The following is a 25,597-nucleotide window of genomic DNA, read 5'->3' as shown; positions in this document are numbered from 1 at the left end:
GTGCAGAAGAAACGCCATACAAAGAATGAACATATTAGACAACATACATGCAGAAGTCAAACCAAAATCTTGATAGAACCTTAACAATGGTTTATTAACCAGAGATAATAAAGTAAATAGGTCTAAAAATCAATTCACAAGAATCATTGACCCTATGCTGACATATATTGTACATGTGTGTATATCAGAAACAGTATGAAACACCCTTGGCTACTAATCCTCATTCAGTGAGACAAAGCTCTTATAGCTGCTTATCACCTCCTCTTACATTCTCTCACTTCTCGAGGATGAAAGTATAATCTGTGATGTTTAGAGAAACTCATGATCCTTCTGCGCAAATTGCTAATTAAATCTACCGGCGGAACAGGAACTGAGTGCGCATCTGTAAATGAAAAACCTCAAAAAGTAAACATATAATACTAGAGCAGATAAAGCCCTGGATTATGGTATAAAAAAAAAAAAATCAATAAAAAGTTTAGAATTTGGTGGTAAACACGGTAATTGTTTTCCTTTTTAGAGAGAAGTCAAAAGATAACGGAGTTAGTGGTCTGTAAATACAACAGTGACATCTAATGTCAAAAGACTGTTTTCAGATTGCAGTTATAATTGCAATGAAGATTAGGATGTTGGCAGGTCGTCATCCTCCAAAGATTAGCATATTCATCCTTTTTTTTATTTTTGTGTAGCTGTATAAATGTTATCTGTTAGAGAATGGTTTGCCCAGTTGTATTTGTTGTGCTGGTCTTAGCAGTAATTCCATGACAAACCTTACTGTTGCAAACTGTAACATGGATGTTAGGGCTTCCCATTTTCCCTTAGTTTGTTTCTTCAGGGTGCTATTCATTTAGTTTTGCAAAGTGTTGTTGGTTACCATGGGAACCACAGTCACATGACACACGATGTAGTGATTATATATCATATCTTTACATTTTAAAGTGTTACAGGCACTTCGGCATAAAATTAGCATCAAGTCTGTATTCCTCGCATAGAGAAGGCTTTGGCATTGCCTTTGAGCTCTGTGTTCTTTGTGTAATTTAATTTCTTACCCCATCTCCTCAGCCTGTACATGAGTTTCTGTGAGATGCGGTGCTCTCTGTATTACTGGCAGTGTCGGTGAAAACGTCATACAGTACAGGTTGTTAGGGACACTGTTGGTTATATCTGGATTATCGAGTACTTCTCGACCAAATGGAATCTAGATCATGGCAACTGTTAATAAAAGCTTTGGCAACTCTGAGAACTATGACCTGCCCTCAGGGCCGAATTAAGGGTCACATGGGCCTGGAGCTGAAAATGTTTAAGGGCCTATTATGGGAAGTGGAGATGTGGTCAATGCTTTGTGGGTGTGGCCAATGTCATGTGGGCGTATACACCCCCTACACTACCAGCCCCAGTGTCTCCCTAAACACATAAAAATAGAAAAAATGCTGCATTTTGTGTTGAAAATTGAAATACCAAATGTAATACTTATGATTTATGGCTGAGCATGTGGCCAGCTGGGCTGGTGGTCATCATCATACTGTTGTTATGACGATGGGCCTATTTTTATATGTAGGCCTGGAGCCATAGTCCCTTCCACCCCATTGGTAATATGGCCTAGATCCCAATCCTCTTCAGTAGTTTCCATTATAGTGTTGTTAATTCTTTATTTAGCCTTTGTGTTTTTGAGACTCAAGAGCGTGATTTGGTATTAAACTACTATATAGTTGCCACATTTTTGACCAGACTACCTAGATCCTCCTACAAACCCCTCCCGGTGTGTACCCTGATGCATACCTTTGAGTTATCTGCAAAAGGCATACTTTCGCTTCAATACAGTACCATTTGCAGCATCACCAATAAATACATTTTATTTTATTTTATTAAAAACCACCGGTCCATGTACAGATCCGTGGGGTACTCCGCCCATCCATCGGGGGCCTCTCCACCAATGTAAAAGTACTTAGGTTTTATTTTATTTATCTGTGTGCAGTAGGTCTGGTAGACATTACTTGCCTTAAATTTCCACGTACAATCATAAGTGAATGTTAGTGTGATATCCATCTGGGTGTGGTATGCATGAATGGCGGTCAGCAGCGGAATGCCGGCGAGGGGGGCGCGAGCGCAACAAGCTCCAATGCGGACACGAGTGGGAATAGTCCCTGTTGGTCAGCATGCTGACCGGCGGGATGTAGGGGGAGGTATTGAGACCGACGGTCACATAACTACATCCCAGCCATCTTCCATGGAAACTCATTTTGGGTGGAAATATAGACTGGCGGAAGCAGGGAACGGCGACAAGCCACTCCTGCGGCGCAAACTAGAGAACTGTAATATAGGATGTATCTTCTGCTTTCTCGTCATAGTCAGGGCCGTCTTAACAGCAGTGTAGGCCCCTGGGCACAGCAATGCACTGGGCCCCCTACCCATCCTCCTGGAGTGCTATCAGCGGCGGTAGGGGGTGTTCTATCTTCCGCTCACATGTAGGACCTGGAACAGTAATTTCTGCTAATTACTCATTTACTGCACAGATGGGGCAAAATGGTAGAAGGGGCCATTGGGCTGAATGAAGAAGCCCTGGTACATGACTTCCAGGGTGGTAGGGGGTGTTTAATACGTAGGGGGAGGGTGTATAGTGGAGTGGGCTTAATATTCATCATTTTCTGGTGGGAGGGCTGCTTGCTTGACTGCAGATATCTCAAGTTCCTGAATTTCTTAGCTTTGAATTGGATAATAAACTAGAGAGTCCAACCTTTCAGGAGGTCCTGGGGACTTAGGTATCAGAGCTCAGGAGCCAGAGCAATTCACCAACGAAAATATAAAACTGCATATTAGGCTTGTGGAGCTAGAGCAGGGGCCAGTTTCTTGAAGGCTGATATCTCTGGTTCTGAGCATAATAGAGACAAGCTGTCGGTGTCCACCAAAAGGGGACAGTCCCAGCTTTTGGAGTATACCATCAGAAAAACTCTAAGTCAGACAGAACCTGAGATATCTGGCTGGGAAAGCAATTAACAGGCAGAAGTCGGATATCTCCGGTTCCCCTGGGCCGATTTTCAAAAATCTGGTAACCCTGGAAAGAGGGGACCCTCAGCTATCAGCATAGGGCCCTTATACTCCTGGGGCCCTTGGGCAAGAGCCCATTGAGCCCATACGAAAAGACGGCCCTGGTCATAGTGCATGTGATCCTCCTATAGGCATATAGGTCAGGGAAACGCAAGAAGGATGTCCTGGAAAGCAGAAGGGCCTGAGCTGCACAATGCGGCATAGATGGCGCAAGTAGTCTGACCGCGTCTATGCCGCGTACATGTGTGCGCAAGCAATAGACTTTAATGGTGTTATCACCAGGCGCGTTTAGTCACAGCACGGTTGCAGAATTCCGCAATGCGTATGCCCGTGCATACGCATCGCGGCAACGATGAGCGTGGCTACATCTGTATGATTTGTTTAGCTGGCATCCGTTGCAGTTATACTGCTTTTAGTTTTATAGCTGTTTTCTTGCTAACGCTGTCAGAGACGCTGTATTTTCCATGAGCGTAAGTGTGTGTGTGTTTTATTTATTGTTATGTAGTTATATGCAGCCACCATATTGAGCAGCATGCAGCATCTCTCTATATAAATATGGGGCTGATTCAGAGGTGGATAATGGCACTGCCGCCGTTGTGCAGAATTATGCAAAAGCTGCATGAGGTGTATTAAGTACAAAGTCACCCAAGATTCTGTGATGTGCTACTGCATCTGAAAGCGCAGCACGGGATCATCTGCGTGCACATCGGACATCTAGTAACCCTGAGGTTACTCAGGCTGTGAGGTGAAATCACACTGCCAGGGCCAGTGAAGCTGCATCCAAGGATGTAGCCACTTTCTTGGACACACCCACCCGCAGGCGGGACCAGATCTGCACGTATGCAGTGCAGCGCCTGCTCACACGCAGATCATCAAACATCGGAGATTTATGTAACTCTCAGAATCAGGCCCTATATGTGCAACCAAATATCTCCCCCTATTAGCTAATAACACTGTTCTGTAACATGATTTCTCTAACGTCCTAAGTGGATGCTGGGACTCCGTAAGGACCATGGGGATTAGCGGCTCCGCAGGAGACTGGGCACAACTAAAGAAAGCTTTAGGACTACCTGGTGTGCACTGGCTCCTCCCACTAAGACCCTCCTCCAGACCTCAGTTAAATTCTTGTGCCCGGCCGAGCTGGATGCACACTAGGGGCTCTCCTGAGCACCTAGAAAGAAAGTATATTTAGGTTTTTTATTTTCAGTGAGATCTGCTGGCAACAGACTCACTGCAGCGAGGGACTAAGGGGAGAAGAAGCGAACCTACCTAACAGGTGGTAGTTTGGGCTTCTTAGGCTACTGGACACCATTAGCTCCAGAGGGATCGACCGCAGGACCCGACCTTGGTGTTCGTTCCCGGAGCCGCGCCGCCGTCCCCCTTACAGAGCCAGAAGCACGAAGAAGGTCCGGAAAATCGGCGGCAGAAGACTTCGGTCTTCACCAAGGTAGCGCACAGCACTGCAGCTGTGCGCCATTGCTCCTCATGTACACCTCACACTTCGGTCACTGATGGGTGCAGGGCGCTGGGGGGGGGCGCCCTGAGGGCAATAAATAAATAACACCTTGGCTGACAAAATATACATCATATATAGTAAAATTACCCCTGCCAGTATCACAGAAAAAGCGGGAGAAAGTCCGCCGAAAAGGGGGCGGGGCTTCTCCCTCAGCACACTGGCGCCATTTTCTCTCCACAGTGCAGCTGAAAGACAGCTCCCAAGGCTCTCCCCTGTAGTTTTCAGGCTCAAAGGGTTAAAAAGAGAGGGGGGGGCACTAAATTTAGGCGCAATATATGTATACAAGCAGCTATTTGGGGAAAAATCACTCAGTTATAGTGTTAATCCCTGCATTATATAGCGCTCTGGTGTGTGCTGGCATACTCTCTCTCGGTCTCCCCAAAGGACTTTGTGGGGTCCTGTCCTCAGTCAGAGCATTCCCTGTGTGTGTGCGGTGTGTCGGTACGGCTGTGTCGACATGTTGGATGAGGAAGGTTCCGTGGAGGCGGAGCAGAGGCCGATAAATGGGATGTCGCCCCCTGTGGGGCCGACACCAGAGTGGATGGATAGGTGGAAGGTATTAACCGACAGTGTCAACTCCTTACATAAAAGGCTGGATGACGTAACAGCTGTGGGACAGCCGGCTTCTCAGCCCGCGTCTGCCCAGGCGTCTCAAAGGCCATCAGGGGCTCAAACAATGCCCGTTACCTCAGATGTCAACACGAAGTCTGACTCCAGTGTCGACGAGGTTGAGACATATACACAATCCACTAGGAACATCCGTTACATGATCTCGGCAATGAAAAATGTGTTACGCATTTTCTGACATGAACCCAAGTACCACATAAAAGGGGTTTTATTTTTGGGGAGAAAAAACAGCCACTGTTTTGTTCCCCCATCAGATGAATGAATGAAGTGTGTAAAGAAGCGTGATTTCCCCCGATAAGAAACTGGTAATTTCTAAAAAGTTACTGATGGCGTACCCTTTTCCGCCAGGGAGATATCCCTTAGGGTGGATAAGGCGCTCACACGTTTGTCAAAAGGTGGCACTGCCGTCTTAGGATACGGCCACCTTGAAGGAACCTGCTGATAAAAAGCAGGAGGCGATCCTGAAGTCTGTATTTACACACTCAGGTTATATACTGAAACCTGCATTTGCCTCAGCATAAATAGTGCTGCTGCAGCGTGGTCTGACACCCTGTCAGATAATATTAATACGCTAAGACAGGGATAATAATATTTGCTAACATTGAGCATATTTAAGACGTTGTCTTATATATAAAGGATGCACAGAGGGATATTTGCCGGCTGGCATCCAGAATTAATGCAATGTCCATTCTGCCAGGAGGGTAGTAGAAACCCGGCAGTGGACAGGTGATGCTGCATTTAAAAGGCACATGGAGATTCTGCCTTATAAGGGTGAGGAATTGTTTGGGGATGGTCTCTGGGACCTCGTATCCACAGCAACTGCTGGGAAGAAAAAATTTTACCTCAGGTTTCCTCACAAAAGCCTAAAGAAAGCACCGTATTTTCAGGTACAGTCCTTTCGGCTTCAGAAAAGCAAGCGGGTCAAAGGCGCTTCCTTTCTGCACAGAGACAAGGGAAGAAGGAAAAAGCTGCACCAGTCAGCCAGTTCCAGGATCAAATATCTTCCCTCGCTTCCTCTGAGTCCACCGCATGACACTGGGGCTCCACAGGTGGAGACAGGTGCGGTGGGGGCGCGTCTCGGGAACTGCAGGGATCAGTGGGCTTGCCCACAGATGGATCCCTAGGTTCTGCAAGTAGTATCACAGGGATACAGGATGGAGTTCGAGACGACTCCCCCTCGCCGTTGCCTCACATCAGCCTTGCCTGCTGCCCTCGGAGAAAGGTAGTACTGGCGGCAATTCACAAGCTGTACTTCCAGCAGGTGAAATCAAGGTACCCCTCTTTCAACAAGGCCGGGGTTACTATTCCAAAATGTTGTGGTACCGAAACCAGACGTTTCAGTGAGACCCATTCTAAAATTGAAATCCTTGAACACTTATATACGAAGGTTCAAGTTCAAAATGGAATCGCTCAGGGCGATTATTGCAAGCCTGGAAAATTTCAGGGTATCACTGGACATCAAGGATACTTACCTGCATGTCCCTATTTACCCTCGTCACCAGGTGTACCTCAAAATTGTGGTACAGGATTGTCATTACCAATTCCAGACGTTGCCGTTGGTCTGTCCCCGGCACCGAGGGTATTTACCAAGGTAATGGCCGAAGTACTTATCCCGTACTTGGACGATCTCCTTATAAAGGCGAGGTCCAGGGAGCAGTTGTTCGTCGGAGTAGCACTATCTCGGGAAGTGCTACAACAGCACGGCTGGATTCTGAATATTCCAAAGTCACAGCTGGTTCCTACGACGCGTCTACTGTTCCTGGGTATGGTTCTGGACACAGAACAGGATAAAAAGGGTTTCTCCCGGAGGAGAAGTCCAAGGAGTTGGCGTCTCTAGACGGAGACCTCCTAATACAAATACAGGTATCGGTGCATCTTTGCACGCGAGCCTTGGGAAAGATGGTAGCTTCTTACGAAGAATTTCCATTCGCCAAGTCCCATGCAAGGATCTTCCAGTGGGATCTGTTGGACAAGTGGTCCGGGTCGCATTCTCAGATGCATCGGCGGATAACCCTGTCTCTAAGGGCCAGGGTGTCGCTGTGGTGGTGACTGCACATCTTCTAGGGGGCAGCAGATTCGGCATACAGGACTGGGTCCTGGTGACCACGGATGCCAGCCTTCAAGGCTGGGGGGCAGTCACACAGGGAAGAAACTTCCAAGGCCTATGGAAAAGTCAGGAGACTTCCCTACACATAAATGTTCTGGAACTTTGGGCCATTTACAATGCCCTAAGTCAGGCTAGACCCCTGCTTCAACACCGGCCGGTGCTGATCCAGTCAGACAACATCACGGCGGTCTCATGTAAACCGACAGGGCGGCACAAGAAGCAGGATGGCGATGGCAGAAGCCACAAGGATTCTCCGATGGGCGGAAAATCATGTGTTAGCACTGTCAGCAGTGTTCATTCCCGGAGTGGACAACTGAGAAGCAGACTTTCTCAGCAGACATGACCTCCACCCGAGAGAGTGGGGACTTCATCCAGAAGTCTTCCAAATGATTGTACACCGTGGAGAAAGGCCACAGGTGGACAGGATGGCGTCCCGCCTCAACAAAAAGCTACAAAGATATTGCGCCAGGTCAAGGGACCCTCAGGCGATAGCTGTGGACGCTCTGGTAACACCGTGGGTGTACCAGTCGGTGTATGTGTTCCCTTCTCTGCCTCTCATACCCAGGGTAATGAGAATAATAAGGAGAGGAGTAAGAACTATACTCATTGTTCCGGGTGGCCAAGAAGAGCTTGGTACCCAGAACTCCAAGAAATGATCTCAGAGGACCCATGGCCTCTGCCGCTCAGACAGGACCTGCTGCAGCAGGGGGCCTGTCTGTTCCAAGACGTACCGCGGCTGCGTTTGACGGCATGGCGGTTGAACGCCGGATCATGAAGGAAAAGGGCATTCCGGAGGAAGTTATCCCTACGCTATTTAAAGCTAGGAAAGAAGTGAACGCAAACCATTATCACCGCATATGGCGGAAATATGTTGAGTGCTGTGAGGCCAGTAAGGCCCCAAAGGAGGAATTTCAGCTAGGTCGCTTTCTGCACTTCCTACAAGTCAGAGGTGACTATGGGCCTAAAATTGGGTTCCATTAAGGTCCAGATTTCGGCTCTATCGATTTTCTTCCAAAATAGGACTGGCTTCACTGCCTGAAGTTCAGACTTTTGTTAAGGGAGTGCTGCATAGTCAACCCCCGTTTGTGCCTCCAGTGGCACCGTGGGATCTCAACGTAGTGTTGGATTTCCTGAAGTCGCATTGAGTTGAGCCACTTAAATCCGTGGAGCTACAATACCTCACGTGAAAAGTGGTCATGCTGTGGGCCGTGGCGTCGGCCAGGCGTGTATCAGAATTGGCGGCTTTGTCATACAAATGCCCTTATCTGTATTTTATATGGATAAGGCGGAATTGAGGACTCGTTCCCAATTCCTTCCTAAGGTGGTATCAGTTTTTCATGTGAACCAACCTATTGTGGTGCCTGCGGCTACTTGGGACTTGGAGGATTCCAAGTTTTCTGGACGTAGTCAGGGCCCTGAAAAGTATATGTTTCCAGGACGGCTGGAGTCAGGAAAACTGACTCGCTATTTATCCTGTATGCACCCAACAAGCTGGGTGCTCCTGCTTCTAAGCAGACTATTGCTCGCTGGATCTGTAGCACGATTCAACTTGCACATTCTGCGGCTGGACTGCCGCACCCTAAATCTGTAAAAGCCCATTCCACGAGGAAAGTGGGCTCTTCTTGGGCGGCTGCCCGAGGGGTCTCGGCTTTACAAATTTGCCGAGCTGTTACTTGGTCGGGTTAAAACACTCTTGCAAGAGTCTACAAGTTTGATACCCTGGCTGAGGAGGACCTAGAGTTTGCTCATTCGGTGCTGCAGAGTCATCCGCACTCTCCCGCCCGTTTGGGAGCTTTGGTATAATCCCCATGGTCCTTACGGAGTCCCAGCATCCACTTAGAACGTTAGAGAAAATAAGATTTTACTCACCGGTAAATCTATTTCTCGTAGTCCGTAGTGGATGCTGGGCGCCCGTCCCAAGTGCGGATTGTCTGCAATACTTGTATATAGTTATTGCCTAACTAAAGGGTTATTGTTGATCCATCTGTTGAGAGGCTCACTTGTTATCATACTGTTAACTGGGTATAGTATCACGAGTTATACGGTGTGATTGGTGTGGCTGGTATGAGTCTTACCCGGGATTCAAAATCCTTCCTTATTGTGTCAGCTCTTCCGGGCACAGTATCCTAACTGAGGTCTGGAGGAGGGTCTTAGTGGGAGGAGCCAGTGCACACCAGGTAGTCCTAAAGCTTTCTTTAGTTGTGCCCAGTCTCCTGCGGAGCCGCTAATCCCCATGGTCCTTACGGAGTCCCAGCATCCACTACGGACTACGAGAAATAGATTTTCCGGTGAGTAAAATCTTATTTTTTTTCTTTAATGTTTGGCCTACTCTGAGCCGGACAAGGCCATGCCAGTACAGGGGCTCCAACGGTACATTGTGTCCTACCAGCGTTACAGCATGGAGGGGCGCGAAAACCTGAGATTTGGGCACAACCATAAGTGCCCGATATGTGCTCAGCTGGGCAAGGGAGAGTTGTAGCAAACCTTCTAAAGCAGGCCTGGCCAACCTGTGGCTCTCCAGATGTTGTGAAACGACACATCCCAGCATGTACTGTCACAGCTTTAGCATTCCATAATAGCAAAACTGTGGCAAAGCATGATGGGACTTGTAGATTTACAACACCTGGAGAGCCACAGGTTGGCCAGGCCTGTTCTAAAGAGTTTGTTGCCCATAGCAACCACTGAGCTTCTAGCTATCATTTATCAAATCTATTCTTTGAAATGATAGCTAGAACCTGGTTGGTTGCTATGGGCATTGTATGGTGGTCACTGGGATGCTGCGTGTATTGAATATCACTAGAATGGTAGACAGAGACATTGTGATTTATTTTGTCTATTACACTGCAAGGATAAATGTGAGACCAGAGGGTGTTTAGCAATGGATGAGACCCCAGTAAGAGTGATCTATTTTATAGTGACCAGACCTCATCCAGCAGCCAGGACTTTATCTTTTACCAAGTCATTGCTAATCTCTGGAATTCCCTTCTGTTGGATTAAGTAGTAATAATCATTTAATGTGTGTACTTGTCACCCTGGTGTGCTGCCTACCAGTGCAATGCCTCACCTACTGGTGTGATCTCCCAGTGCAATGCCTCACCTACTGGTGTGATGTCCCAGTGCAATGCCTCACCTACTGGTGTGATCTCCCACTGCAATGCTGCGCCTACTGGTGTCATCTCCCAGTGCAATGCCTCACCTACTGGTGTGATCTCCCAGTGCAATGCCTCACCTACTGGTGTGATGTCCCAGTGCAATGCCTCACCTACTGGTGTGATCTCCCACTGCAATGCTGCGCCTACTGGTGTCATCTCCCAGTGCAATGCCTCACCTACTGGTGTGATCTCCCAGTGCAATGCCTCACCTACTGGTGTGATCTCCCAGTGCAATGCCTCACCTACTGGTGTGATCTCCCAGTGCAATGCCTCACCTACTGGTGTGATCTCCCAGTGCAATGCCTCGCCTACTGGTGTGATGTCCCAGTGCAATGCCTCGCCTACTGGTGTGATGTCCCAGTGCAATGCCTCGCCTACTGGTGTGATGTCCCAGTGCAATGCCTCGCCTACTGGTGTGATCTCCCAGTGCAATGCCTCGCCTACTGGTGTGATCTCCCAGTGCAATGCCTCACCTACTGGTGTGATCTCCCAGTGCAATGCCTCACCTACTGGTGTGATCTCCCAGTGCAATGCCTCACCTACTGGTGTGATCTCCCAGTGCAATGCCTCACCTACTGGTGTGATCTCCCAGTGCAATGCCTCACCTACTGGTGTGATCTCCCAGTGCAATGCCTCACCTACTGGTGTGATCTCCCAGTGCAATGCCTCACCTACTGGTGTGATCTCCCAGTGCAATGCCTCACTTACTGGTGTGATCTCCCAGTGCAATGCCTCACCTACTGGTGTGATCTCCCAGTGCAATGCCTCACCTACTGGTGTGATCTCCCAGTGCAATGCCTCACCTACTGGTGTGATCTCCCAGTGCAATGCCTCACCTACTGGTGTGATCTCCCAGTGCAATGCCTCACCTACTGGTGTGATCTCCCAGTGCAATGCCTCACCTACTGGTGTGATCTCCCAGTGCAATGCCTCACCTACTGGTGTGATCTCCCAGTGCAATGCCTCACCTACTGGTGTGATCTCCTAGTGCAATGCCTCACCTACTGGTGTGATCTCTACATCCTGTGACAGGATCCTGCTGCTCTGTCTGTGACTGCCTACCATGCTGCATTAGCCTTGCTTACTATCATTTTACCACTAACAATTTGCTAACCCCCAGTTTGTATTGGGCCCCGCTTATAGCTGCTTATATGTTAATTAAGTGAAAGGAAGACATGATATTTTCCGGGAGATGTATCAAGTTGAGTATTTGCCCAAATCAAATGAAGCTTCTAACTACAGGTATCATTTTATGTACTGTGCTAGATAAGTGACAGAAGATGATTGGGTGGTTTGGACATCTGCACTTTATCTCTCTCCAAGGCTTGATACATCTCCCCAAGAGTGCTGTATATAAAATATATGTCTCGCTGCTATACAGCAGGCCAGGAGCACCAGCAGGACAGTAGAGTAACAGTCATAGCAGTAATAATTTGCGGACCCTGTTACATTAGCATGCAGTAAAGACGGGAGACTCAGTCAATGAATACATAAAACATTTTTTAGTTTATGTTAAAATATAAAAAATTTAATATGTGGAATATTTTATAAATATTTGTGAAACATCGCCACAAATATTAAACAGCCCCTGAATGTATGTATTGGGGACAGCAATGGATATTGGAGATATCTGTTGCGTTCCTCCTATTTTGATCAGAAAAGTAGCCACCAAAAGTTTCTACGACAGTTGATAAACTGTGAAACTCGCCAAGCTCCGGAATGTGAAGCATTTCTGAGATTGTTCCGATGGCTAATGCCATTTCCATTTTCCCAGGAGAAGGATCCTTGGGATCCCTCTGCATTACTGTCTGCTCTCACATACGCAGTCTGACGATTGCACATGTGAAGTAGCGCAGCCGGGGTCTAAACCCAGAAGTAAAGTGCTCGCATTAGCAATTATTTTACTTCTTATACATTGCAGGGACGGGCATGAGATTGGTACTCATTATGGCATAAAAGTTACACCCCTGGACTCACAAAGAGTCATCCTTCAGCACTCAGGAGAGGAAAACCCCCTTGGGGGGAAACCTCTGGGGAACCATGGCCTCAGGATCGCCCTTCCCTCTGGGCATTAAGAGGTGTACTAATAGAGGGGTCAGTATGATATCCCAGCGCATGGGATCCCAGTGGTTGTAATACCAATGCCAGAATCCTGGTGCCGAAAAGGACGACTGGGGTAAGGGATGTTCTCCCCTCTCCCCACTCCCCTAGCCCTCCCTGTCCGCAGTTTAACCCTAACCTCCCCCCTTTGTGCCTAACCCTATCCCTCCCACAAAGGTGTCTAATCCTAACACTCTATCTAAACCTCCCTCCCCTGCAACCTAACCACTCCCGGGGGGGTCCCTAACCCACCCTACCCGCAGCCTAACTCTTACCTCCCCCACCCGCAGCCTGACCCTAACCTCCCCCACCCGCAGCCTGACCCTAACCCCCCCCCCCCCCGCCTGATGCCTAAACCTAACCAACCCCCACCTGATGCCTAACCCTAACCCTCCCCTACCCGCAGCCTAAACCTAACCCCTCACGCCTGACGCCTCAACCTAACCCTCCCTCCCCCGCAGCCTAACCACCACACCCCCGTGCCTGATGCCTAACCCTAATTCTCCGTCCCTTGCAGCCTAACCACCCCCGGGGTGAATAAGCCTAACCTCCCCCCGTCTGCAGCCTAAACCTAACCTCCCCCCCCCCCCCCCCCCCCGTCTGATGCCTAAACCTATTCACCCTGCCTGATGCTTAAACCTAACCTTCCCTCCCTCGCAGCCTAACCCACCGTACCCGCAGCCTAACACTAAACTTCCCCCACCTGCAGCCTAAACCTAACCCCCGCCTGACGCCTAACCCTCCCTCCCCTGTAGCCTAACCACCCCACCCCCTCCCCCCGTGCCTGATGCCTACACCTAACTCCCCTACCCCAGCCCTAAACCTAAGATCGTGGGTATACGGGCGTTGGTGTCCTTGCCCATTTGGAGTTCCAACGTCGGGATTCTGAAGAGTGCCGGGATCTAAGTGTCAGTATTCTGACTGCCGTAAACCCGACAGCCGGCATCTTTACCGCATCTCCTGATAGGAATACTTATGTCCCAACATTTGGAGCATGTGTCCGCAGCTCTCCTCCCAGGGCAGCTATTCAGGGATCACCCACTGCGTGTAGACGAAGAGGAAGAGATGAGAAAACATTGTTAGTGGATGAACAAGCAGAGAGACAAACTGCAGACAGTGGTGTGGTTGTGTAGAGAGAAAATCTCTATGTAATGTGTTACTGTAACTACTGAGGACATGGAAAATGCCTAAAATAAGGACAATTATCCCTAAGGGCCCATTGTTTTTATACAATACACACATTGGGGGATAAGTTCTCTCTTATAGTAATTAGTGGGCACCTTCAGAAAAGAAATGTCACCAGTAAATAATAAAAGCTAGAAATTGCTAACATTTAGGGGTCAATCCAATTAGGTACGAGTTACCATTGCTGCGATGTTTCAATACCGGCAACAGCGCCCAAACTCACACCCTTCGTGGCCAGATTCAGCCTATGGGGCTGCCGGAAAGTGCGGCTGTTGTAAGACAAACTCGCACCTAATTAAATTGACCCCTTAGTTGTTAGATGTGATAAAATAGTAAAATATAATGGTGTAATTGTCGGCCTGATTCAGTTGTGGTTGTTGAAGCGATCGCTGCTGCAATCTTTTCCCATTCACAATTGCATCGTGAGTCTGAGCAGTCGTAGTCTGAGCAAGTCTCCTAGACACAGGGGGCTCTCCAGCAGCAACACAGGTTGCAATGGGTAATTTATGCACGCGCACGGAACGGCGTTTGAACGGACCTGACACGCCTGTATACAGTTATCTACCCCCGTTACCACCCCAAACGCTGACTTCCTGTCAATCACTTTGCGATGGGATCCTCTATGTGAGCTTGATCGCATCTTGTGCGCAGTGCAGCTTACACACATGCGCAGTGATAAAGCATTGAGCCACTTGGTGCAGCAGCAGCTCTGCGTCCGCATCTGAATCAGCCCCCCTGAGTGGTAAGGAGAAGGACTCTATGGAAAGGACTATGTCACCTTTATTATAGGCAGAGATAGGGAAACAGTCACTTGTTACAGCTCCAATTCTCATCATTTATACCATTCTGTACCATTTCATCATTTGGTTATTCTATGGGGGAGATGTATTAAGCCCTGCAGAGTGATAAAGTACCAGCCAATCAGCTCATAACTGCCATGTTACAGGTTGTGTTTGATAAATGACAGCTAGGAGCTGATTGGTTGTTAGTTTATCTCTCTCCACTTTATCACTCTCCCAGGCTTAGTACATCTGCCCCCAGTCCATTGATATAAAGGTCGGCCATTTCACTATCTCCAGGGGAGCGGCTTATCCAGTTTTGAAATTAAGGGAAATGAACAGAGAAAAATAGTCTCCCCAGGTCCAGGTGTTGCCCACATGCCCCTTATAAGGCCCATCAGAAACCCCACACATACCCCCCTATCCTGTATGTCCAATATTGTGCCCTCCCCCGATCTGTATTGTTCTTCCCCCGATCTGTATGTTCTGTATCATGCTCGCCCCACCCTTCCTGTTTTTCTGTATTATGTTCTACATCTCACAGCCCCCAAAAGTGTATGTCCTTCCTCTATATGTCCTATAGAGTACACCACCATTTCTATGTTTATGTATTGTGCCCCCACACCATCTGTATGTGCTAGACCAAGTTGCCCCCTTCTGCATGTTTTGTATTGTCCGCTCTCCCCACCATAGTCTCTATGCTTTGTACTGTGCTCTCAATACCCCCCACCACACACACAATTACACAAGTATGGTAACTTACCTCCTGCATGCTATCCTCCAGTCGTTGCTGCCTCTGCGACTCCTCCCGTCGTCTTCAACTGACACTTTGCAGATCTCTTAGCCGGTTACCCGACACTCTGCAAATCTCTTTGCCAGAATCCAGATGATGATCTAAAAAACACAAAAGACTATCATTAAGCATAGTACTAGTTTAAGTACAATAAAATGTCCATGAGTCAACCAGTTTCCCAATTTTCCTTAAACCAAACAACGTATTTTCAAAGTTATCAGTATCCCATTTATCTATTTTATTAACTTTTTCATCCCAAAGCCACGATCCTGCCTCCTAGAGACCCCAGTTATCTGCATCCCCTGTATGTGTGCTTATCCTCCATACTGCCCTCTTTATTCCTGTAACGCTATATTTTTATTACTAAATATGTCGCTCCTTCCTGCGCTTCCCCTATTTATGTGTCCTTGTACCTGTATTCCCTGTTCTGTCTATCTTGTCTTGCCTTTCAGCTGACTATACTGCACTCTGTCTTCCTTACCCCCCTCCATCATACCCTGCTATGTAGGACTCACCTCCTCCTACCTGTCTCCCTGCATGGTAACTGGAAACGTCAGCAGCTGTAGATAGAATGTTACAGGAAGAAGCATTGTGATGTCACAGGCTAGTGATGTCACAGGCTAGGTGTGTGATGTCACAGTAACCAGCAGCAAAGCTACAGAGTTACAGCCATCTTACATATACATTTATACATCAATTATAACTGGATGTACATGAGTTTCTAGTTTAAAAAAATTGAGACTAGTGTAGAAAATGAACTATAAGGCAATGTTATACAGAGTGCCTCAATATATAGGTAAAGGGAAAACATAAGTGACAGGAATTTCTAGACTAAATCACCACTTATATTTTATAAGGAAATAAAGCTCTTTATCTAACAGGCTGAATTAATCATTTTCGTGTGTGTGTGTGTGTGTGTGTGTGTGTGTGTGTGTGTGTGTGTGTGTGTGTATACAGATGGAGCCATCCTCATCTATCCCTGTAATAGGATTAATTGAGCCAGGGCAGTCGGACTTAATCCCCTGCTGTATTGTTCTCTATGTATTGTATTGCAGTTGAGAACAATAGATGAAAGGCTTATGCTAATAAGACATGGTGCGCCTAGGCGCAGCAGAGAAGGGTAGATGATCCAGGCTCCATTTGTATATATCTCTCTATCTCTATATATAGAGAGATAAATAGATATAAATATATATACTTCCCATACTATCCCATTAAACTGGGACAATCGTGAATTATACAGGTTCTATGGCTGGCTGACCCCAAGCCTACATTTCACTGAGTGTTAATCAGACCTATAAACTGTGTACTCCATGAGCTTCCCAGTTTAAAAGGATAGTATGGTAAGCCTACACATATATATAATATAGATAGATAGATATAATAAGTTGGCAGAGGTGCGGCACTCAGAAACATTTGTAAACAAACGCTCACGGACACAGAGGTCGTACTTCTACGTTTCAATCCACACAGGATTTTCGTCAGGAATGAACAAACGTCACATACAGCTTGCCTTATAACCCGCAAGGACATACATGGACAAACACACAGTTCATGAGTATCTTTGGACTAAGCCATCTTTTCAAGTTCTGTTTTCAGTTTCTCTTAATTAAGGATTTTGTGATTCTGTAATTTGATAGTAATCATTGTATGGGGGAAGAGGGATCTCTACATTCATTGATGTAATTAGAGCAATGAAGTGACATGCCGCAAGGATACTGGAATGTAGGAATACTGATGGTCTTCTGGTTCTCTCAGATGATATCAAAAAGTTGGCACGCGCCAAAACATACAATAGTTACATGGATCACCTTTGTGAATCAGCAATCTTATATTGTGGTCAGATTAGGGGCATACAGCCACTAGAATCCTGTTGCCCACCACTGGTTTATGTACTCAGTGCCAGTACCCCAGGACAGTCTTGTATTTTCATATTGGCAATCTCTGTATCATCAAAACTTTTGTTGCTCGAATTCTCAGATTAGCATCTGAAAACTCTAATTTAAGAGGTCATTCAGATCTGATCGCTCGGCTGCTAATTTTGCTGACCTGCGTTCAGATAGTCGCCGCCCCCAGGGGGAGTGTATATTTTCCCCGCAAGTGTGGGATCCTATGTGTACGCCGAGCTGCTAAAATTCACTTTGTGTAGTCTGTGCGCAGCCCAGGACTTACTCCTACAGTGCAATGAGAACAGGCTGATCGGGGGCCGGACGTCCCTGAGAACGCTCGGGCACGTCCTGCGTTTTTCCGAACACTCCCAGTAAACGGTCAGTTACCACCCACAAATGACTTCCTTCTGTCAATCAACTTGCACCATCCCGTCGCTGACCGGCAATGCTCTTTGTTGTTGTCCGACGCGCGAGCGCTTTGCGGTGCATATGCATGCGCAGTTAGTACCTGATCGCCCGCTGTGTGAAAACGCACAACCGCGATCAGATCTGAATGACCCCCTTAGTTCCCCAGTCATGTATCGGCCTCCTTCCCAGCTGAGTCAGTCTATGGCTTCTCATAACTTTTGTACCTTTAAATAGTACATTGTACAGTGCATGTGTATCCTGATGCTAACTATATACATGGATAAATATGTAGTGTGTACAGATGGGATCCGGTCTGAAGATCGACAGTGTCTAGGTCGACAATGTTTAGGTCGACCACTATAGGTCGACAGTCACTAGGTCGACATGGATGGAAGGTCGACAGGGTTTCTAGGTTGACATGTGCTAGGTCGACAGGTCTAAAGGTCGACATGAGTTTTACACATTTTTTTTCTTTTTTTGAATTTTTTCATACTTAACGATCCACGTGGACTACGATTGGAACGGTAAAGTGTGCCGAGCGAAGCGGTAGCGGAGCGAAGGCACCATGCCCGAAGCATGGCGAGCGAAGCGAGCCATGCGAGGGGACGCGGTGCACTAATTTGGGATCCCGGTCACACTACGAAGAAAACGACACAAAAAAAAAAATCCTCATGTCGACCTTTAGACCTGTCGACCTAGCACATGTCGACCTAGAAACCCTGTCGACCTTCCATCCATGTCGACCTAGTGACTGTCGACCTATAGTGGTCGACCTAAACATTGTCGACCTAGACACTGTCGATTTGATGAACCACTGTCGATTTGATGATCACTGTATTCATTAATAATTCTCTGGGGCAATTGGCCGGGATATAGGAAGAGACATGGGGATAGTGGGGGATCAGGTGGCTTTATTTATTAGAATTTTTATTACATCTTTATATTTGTGTTACTGTCTGGCACGCAAAGGAAACCTGAATATGCTTTTACGTACTGAGCTATGTGTGGTCACATGTCTTCATCTTCTTTTACATGGTTACACGGCTTTTAATGTTCTTCATTTGAACGATTATGATTCTTAATATTTTTATTATTCTGCAGGCTTCTTTGGAAGTAATTTGCCGGATTACCAGCGGTCGGAGATCATGATGTTCATCATGGGCAAGGTGCCAGTGTTTGGGTCCTCTCACACGCTCGACACCAGTCAGCTTGGGTAAGCATCTGATCCAGAAGTGCCATGCCTGGCTCACGTGCACTGAAGGGACCTTCTAAATTTAAATGACCTAGTGATCCAGTAGGAGAGAAGGTGTCTCGTACATTCGCTGGTGGTCCCGTTACACGCGTATGATAGCTGTAGGGTATAAGACTTGCTCCGTGCACCTCATGAGGGTACGGAACAGATTCTGGAACACGTCTTTTGGTGTCTATGCCGTACATGGCACAGAGGAAGTTGCCATAGATTTATTCTGTTTCATGCCGTTTATCCAAGACGATATCCATTGAGCCTTTTCTCTAGGAGACAATGACTTTGTGCCACAATGACATCGTTCTAATAGGGCAGGGCTGGCCAAACCAGTCCTCGAGATCTACCAACAGTACACATTTTCCAGACCACCTAGCTGGTGCACAGGTGTAGTCATTTCTAATTAAGATGTGCTGCATTCATTCCTAACTGACAATTCTACAGATCTCCAGGAGGCCTGGAAAACATGAACTGTTGGTAGATCTCGAGGACCGGTTTGGCCAGCCCTGTAATAGGGGGTCTGGGACTCCAGGTCGACAACAAAAAGGTCGACACACCTTAGGTCGCCGCCAATTAGGCGACACACCTTAGGTCGACATGGACAAAATGTCGACATGGACAAAAGGTCGACAGGAACAAGGTCGACATGGAAAAAGGTCGACATGAGTTTTTTATGTTTTTTTGGTGTCGTTTTCTTCGTAGAGTGACCGGGAACCCCAATTAGTGCACCGCGTTCGCTCGCCATGCTTCGGGCATGGTGCCTTCGTTCCGCTCAGCACAGATTACCGTTCCAATCGTAGTCCACATGGATCGTTAAGTATGAAAAAGTTCCAAAAAAGAAAAAAATTGTGAAAAACTCATGTCGACCTTGTTCCATGTCGACCTTGTTCCTGTCGACCTTTTGTCCATGTCGAACTAAGGTGTGTTGACCAATTGGTGTCGACCTTTTTGTTGTCGACCTGGAGTCCGGATACTCTAATAGGCTGCTTGCTTGTTTATATGGGGCTAGAGCAGTGGTCCTCAAACTGTGTGCCGTGGCTCCCTGGGGTGCCGCGGGACACTTGCAAGGGTGCCCTGGGTTGGTGGTCTAGGACCAATTTAAACTTATTTATTGGCAATGTAATAGGCAAAATTAGTGCTTGTGGCTGCCAATAATAAAATATGTGGACAAACAGAAGCAAATCTTGTTCCTCGCCACTTAATTGAACCTAAGGATGACATATAAATATAATTTACTTAATTTAATATTTTGTGGTAAATCAATAAGAGGACGTCATGATTCGAAAAATTTGGGGAACCAGTGGTCTAGAGCGCTAAATGGCTGCTTTCTCCTATGTGTAGCCGACAGATGCACTTTATGTAGTCAATATCTGAGGCCACTCAAGGTTTTCGGGTGGTAACATTTTTCTCTCCGCCATTCCTGTGTGCAGTGTCCCTTTGTCTAATCTTCAGTACGTTCTTACACTCAGATAAATATCCATTTGAGAAATTATTCTTATTACTATTAGCATTATTATTGTTTATTTATATGGCGTCACAAGGGTTCCGCAGCGCCTAACAAAGTACATAAACAAATGATCGAAACAAGAAAACAGCGACTTACAGTAGAAGACATTGTAGGACCAGTACAGGGTATATAACCATTGCTGCATCAGGACACTGACATAAGCATCAGGGTGGCTGAAGCTGAAGGTTACTGTAGGTGGCGTTGTAGGGAACATGGAGTAGATGGTGGTGTAACGAAGAGAAGGAAAAACACATGAGAGAAGAGGACCCTGCTCGTGAGAGCTTACATTCTGAAGAGGAGGGGCAGACAGACAAGGGTAACACAGATTGGGTAGACAGGGAGAGTGGAACAGAGGGTTATGGTGAGATTTGGCTGGGTTTGGTGAAGGAAGTGGGTCTTGAGCGCCCATTTGAAGTTGTAGAGAGGTGGAGAGTCTGATAGGGAGAAGTAGAGAATTCCAGGCGTAGGGAGCAACACGTGCAAAATAAATATGAAAATTACCTTTTAATCAATTAGTTTAAAATATAGGGGGTCATTCCGAGTTGATCGCTAGCTGCTGTTGTTCGCAGCGCAGCGATCAGGCTAAAAATCTGCATTTCTGCACATGCGTATGCACCGCAATGCGCAGGCGTGTCATACGGGTACAATGAGTATCGTGCGTTTGCACAGAGTCTAACGAACATTCCTGTCGCACGGCCGAACGCAGGAAGATTGACATGAAGTGGGCGTTTCTGGGTGGCAACTGACCGTTTTCAGGGAGTGCTTAGAAAAACGCAGGCGTGTCTGGAAAAACGCAGGCATGGCTGGGCCAACGCTGGGCAGGTGTGTGACGTCAGAAGCCGTCCCTCCGTCGTTAGAATCAACGCACACGAAGAGTAACTACAGGGCTGGTCTTGTTTTGCACAAAAAGATTTTGCAGGCGCTCTGTTGCACAGGCGTTCGCACTTCTGCAAAGCGAAAATACACTCCCCAGTGGGCGGTGACAATGCGTTTGCACGGCTGCTAAAAACTGCTAGCGAGCGATCAACCCGGAATGACCCCCATAGTCTCCTGAAGAACATGGTTAAAAATGTAGGAATGTAGGTGACATATTAGTGGTCCTAGATTGGACTTCTGACAGCGTTCCTATGTACGTGAGGGGTTATTAAAGGTCCAAAACTTGATTACTCTTTCTTAGATGATAATAATACAAAAAGTAACAGTACTTATTCAAGACTGATTCAGAATGTGAGTATCTGTGGAAGTTGTACCTGATAGTGCCCGGAATTGGACGTGAGGTGGAACCCACAGAAACGCAGTTCTTGAGTTTAGAACCACCAAGTCACTAAAAAAGAGAGTGCATATAAACTCATAATATACCTGTTCATGGATCAAATGGACTCTGCAAACATTTCAAGAGTATAGAGTATCAGTAGTTCATGGCTCAGGTCCTGATCTCTGGGTGGAAATAGAGTGGTGTCAGGGTTGGTTGCCAGAAACTGGCAGTAAGTGCGGGTAGAATAAAAGGATAAATCTGCTGCCAGTGTTAGACCGGAGTGTCCCCAATGCTCCGACCTGCTACACCAAGTATTCCCAGGTGGTCTCCAGCCTGGTACTGGTACAGCCCTGTACTGTATAGCTTCCAAGATCGGACGGGATTGGGCATGTGCAGTATGGTATGATAGTAGGTCACTGGAGTCCCTGTTGTGTTTTCTCCAGAATCATTGATGAGGTGGTCAGTTGACCCTGATACACGATATAAAGGTGGGATCTGCTGTTGGTGTTAGGCAGCAGCCATGAAACTACCAGTTGAGGAACTGCCGTAGGTCAGGGGTTTGCTGGATCACCAATGAGAGTCCCATAATAACAAGACGAAAGTTTGAGACGAGATCCTGGACTAACAGATACTGTTGGCAGATAATTCAGTATGGTTTATGGGTAAGGCTGTTCACCAACAAGCAATGTAATAGTCAAGTATAAAAAATGGTATGAACCAGAAATCATGGGGGTCATTCCAACCCGTTCGCACGCAGCGGTTTATCGCTGCGTTGTGAACGGGTCCGGAATGCGTATGCGTGGCGGCCGCACTGCGGGTTACGTCGCGTCCTACGAAGGAAGTGGTCGCAGAGCCGACCGCAAAGAAGATTGACAGAAAGAAGGCGTACCTGGGCGGATCCGGACCGTTGGAGACCGTTTTTGGGGAGTGGAGAAGAAAACGCAGGCGTGTCCAGCAGAACGGAGAGCGGATGTCTGACGTCAAAGCCGGCCCCAGCATCGCAGAGATCGTCGCACAGGATAAGTATGTCCAGGCCTAGTCTCCTTTTGCTTGAAATATTTTTAGCTTAGCAGGGCTGCACAAGCGATCGCACCCCTGCTAAGCTAAAATACACTCCCCCATAGGCGTGGACTAGTTGATCGCAGCAGCAGCAAAAAGTTGCTGGCTGCGATCAACTCGAAATGACCACCCATGTGCGTTGACACCCTCAGGTGTATATTAGTTTGCAGTTATAGTCAATAGAAGGAATACAATTATTACATGGTATTCTCAGATATGTACTCATTTACATATATAAAGTTCCACAAGGTTCCTATGTGCACAGAGTATGCAGGGACAAATGGTACAGTAAATACCCAATGTTTGATCCATTTTTTGGATATTTTACCATCATATAGCTTCTGAATAACTGAATCTATATGCTCCATCATAGACCTATTGTAACCATCAGTTTGTTTACGGATCCAGTGTAAATAGGGACAGTTCAGTAATACAATTCCACGAATGCTGGTTCTCTTCTTATGTATTAGGTATTTTTGTGTCTTACCTCTATGCTGACTGGTGCGGAGCCACACCCACTTTTCTAGCACGTGCAAAATCTTGGAGCCAAGTCCAGTAGGATTGGGAGGAAGTGATCAGTAGGCAGGAGAGTCAGCGTGCATTTGTGGAGTAAAGAGGGCGGGTGGGAGTGTAAAGGGAGATAATGTCAGATATGTAAATGGGAGATGAAAGGGTGAGGGCATTGTAAGTGAGTGTGAGAAGCTTGGGTTGGATAATAGGTGTAATAACAAACTGCTCTTTGGGGGTCATTCCGAGTTGATCGCTCGCTAGCTATTTTTTGCAGCGCTGCAATCAGATAGTCGCCGCCTATAGGGGAGTGTATTTTCACTTTGCAAGTGTGCGATCGCCTGTGCAGCCGAGCGGTACAAAAAAGCTTTGTTCAGTTTCCGAGTTGCCCAGAACTTACTCAGCCGCTGCGATCACTTCAGCCTGTTCGTGTCCGGAATTGACGTCAGACACACGCCCTGCAAACACATGGACACTCCTGCGTTTTTCCTACCACTCCCAGAAAACAGTCAGTTGCCACCCACAAACGTCAATCTCCTTGCGATCGGCTGTGCGAATGGATTCTTCGTTAAAGCCTTCGCTCAGCAACGATCCGCTTTGTACCCTGATAAAGCTCAATATTTATCGTATGTACAACCCTTTATGAGGTCTAAGAACACTGTACGCTGTTTACTTAAGAAGTACCGTAAGGGTACGCAAGTTGCGTAACGATCGCTCAGCCGTAGGCGAGACGCTCAAGCGTCACGTTCGCTCACGGCCCAGAGATCACAGACAAACACTCTGTTGGCTATGACTAACGTAATGATTCGCTATGGCGTAGCGGACGCTCGAGACCACGAGGAGATCACCAGCGGCGCAGACGCTCACAACGCTATACCTTTATGTCTAAACCTTTTATTAATGAAATACACAGAATACCTTAATGTGAATACAGGGTGTAAGTGCAACCTTGTGTAACCTGACTAACTACAAAGCTGCTTGAGCGTCACCGACGCTCAAGTGAACACTTAAAACTATGAGAAAATACACAGATACTGGTTTAGGGTCCAAAGCCTATTATCTGTATTATAACTATTATACTTGCAAAAAGAATCACAGTACAAATGATACACTACAATATAACAGAGACTTCCTAACCAAATAACTATACAAGAAATACAATACAATACTATGCTGATCTAATGCAATACAATACTAGTCAATGGGAGATACGAGAGAAGGAAAAGAGAGAGAGAGAGAGAGAGAGAGAGATATATATATATATGAGAGAAATGGCTCACAGAAAGACAATGATTACGGAGAGAAACTTACGCACAAGGGTAAACGATCGCATGCGCCTGGACATCCAGCACCCGATTTTCAGCAATGAGAACCGTTGAAGAGTGAGAGCTGGATGTGGTCGGCCTGCCTATTTATACCCCACACACAATGCAATCCTACAGTCCCTACAATCCCATTGTCCATTGGACGTCGGAATTCGGCCCTGCATCATAACAAAAGGTCATAGGTTGATTCATACAGGTGGGCTGTGACGATTTCAAACAGCTCAGGTGGGTGGGGAACTAGGTTTCCCGCCGCATACCTGAGTATGAGTAAATAGTAGAAATGGACATAAACTTCTTATGTCCATAACTATTCGCACGAGCGATTAATACGCTCCAAACCAACACCGGAATATTGCTATTTAAATACTCTTCCGATGGGTACCAAACACTACTGCATGACTCCTGTTAGACCCTTCCTACGATACAAAGAGGGATTCCTCAGCTCAGGGACATTCTATATTAACCAAACTTTCAGAATCTATCAAAGGGACCATGATCTACAAACTACATTATTACTGAAAATATGTAACGAATGAGTCGCATGCTACGATTACATAAACTCTACCGTAAATACGCATACCGTGCGCCCGCGGGTGCACGCTATTGCGGGTATGCGCCTTCACGGGAGAGCGTACGCATGCGCAGCGCAGACCAGTGTGCGGTGCAAATATGGCAACGTGCATAGAGATATTTTTCTGACTTTGACAGTCCACCCTTTGGCAGTCAATAATAACTGCCACTTCCTGAAAACATTTCAAAAGGAGAAAAATATATGTTAGGGGTTAATTCATTTCCATGGTTGGGTAAGGGAGGAGAGAGGAGTAGGTGTGAAGAGGGTATGACCTAGTGAGAAAGCAGAAGCATGTGTGTATGAGTCCATGTTTGGAGGGTCATGTATCATCGTGCCGTACGTGTGGTAAATCAAGCTTCGAGGTATTGCGAAGTATACATTTGAATTCCTTCTTATCCCGTGGTACAGGTCTGTGGATGGGCTGTCAAACTTTACCGAGCTCATTTCGGCTTTCAGTTGTAACAAAATGGGGATGCACATTTTAGTTGATGATACATGAATGGGGGAAGTATGTGGTTGCTGATATCTGTGC

General features: G+C 46.8%; 1 protein-coding gene, 1 long non-coding RNA gene and 1 pseudogene across 3 annotated transcripts in view; 1 reads left to right on the top strand and 2 right to left on the bottom strand.

The window, feature by feature from the left end:
* EFR3A (EFR3 homolog A) overlaps positions 1–25,597 on the top strand; it is a 361,435-nt gene that overhangs the window by 210,886 nt on the left and 124,952 nt on the right. For both annotated transcript variants that reach the window (XM_063921270.1, XM_063921271.1), the window contains one exon: positions 18,700–18,811. In XM_063921270.1, the coding sequence (XP_063777340.1) occupies positions 18,700–18,811 (112 nt within the window). The remainder of the gene's footprint in view (positions 1–18,699; positions 18,812–25,597) is intronic.
* Positions 13,490–15,860, bottom strand: LOC134928771 (uncharacterized). Its single transcript, XR_010177995.1, has 3 exons — positions 15,817–15,860; positions 15,272–15,402; positions 13,490–13,585 (listed from the first exon to the last, which is right to left on the bottom strand). It is a non-coding gene; the product is annotated as an uncharacterized LOC134928771 (long non-coding RNA).
* Positions 21,900–22,017, bottom strand: LOC134930254 (5S ribosomal RNA; annotated as a pseudogene).

This window comes from Pseudophryne corroboree, chromosome 5 (genome assembly GCF_028390025.1).
Source record: "Pseudophryne corroboree isolate aPseCor3 chromosome 5, aPseCor3.hap2, whole genome shotgun sequence".
Classification (NCBI taxonomy): domain Eukaryota; kingdom Metazoa; phylum Chordata; class Amphibia; order Anura; family Myobatrachidae; genus Pseudophryne; species Pseudophryne corroboree.
The sequence above is the reverse complement of the archived record's forward strand: the minus strand, read 5'-3'. Positions and strand labels throughout refer to the sequence as shown.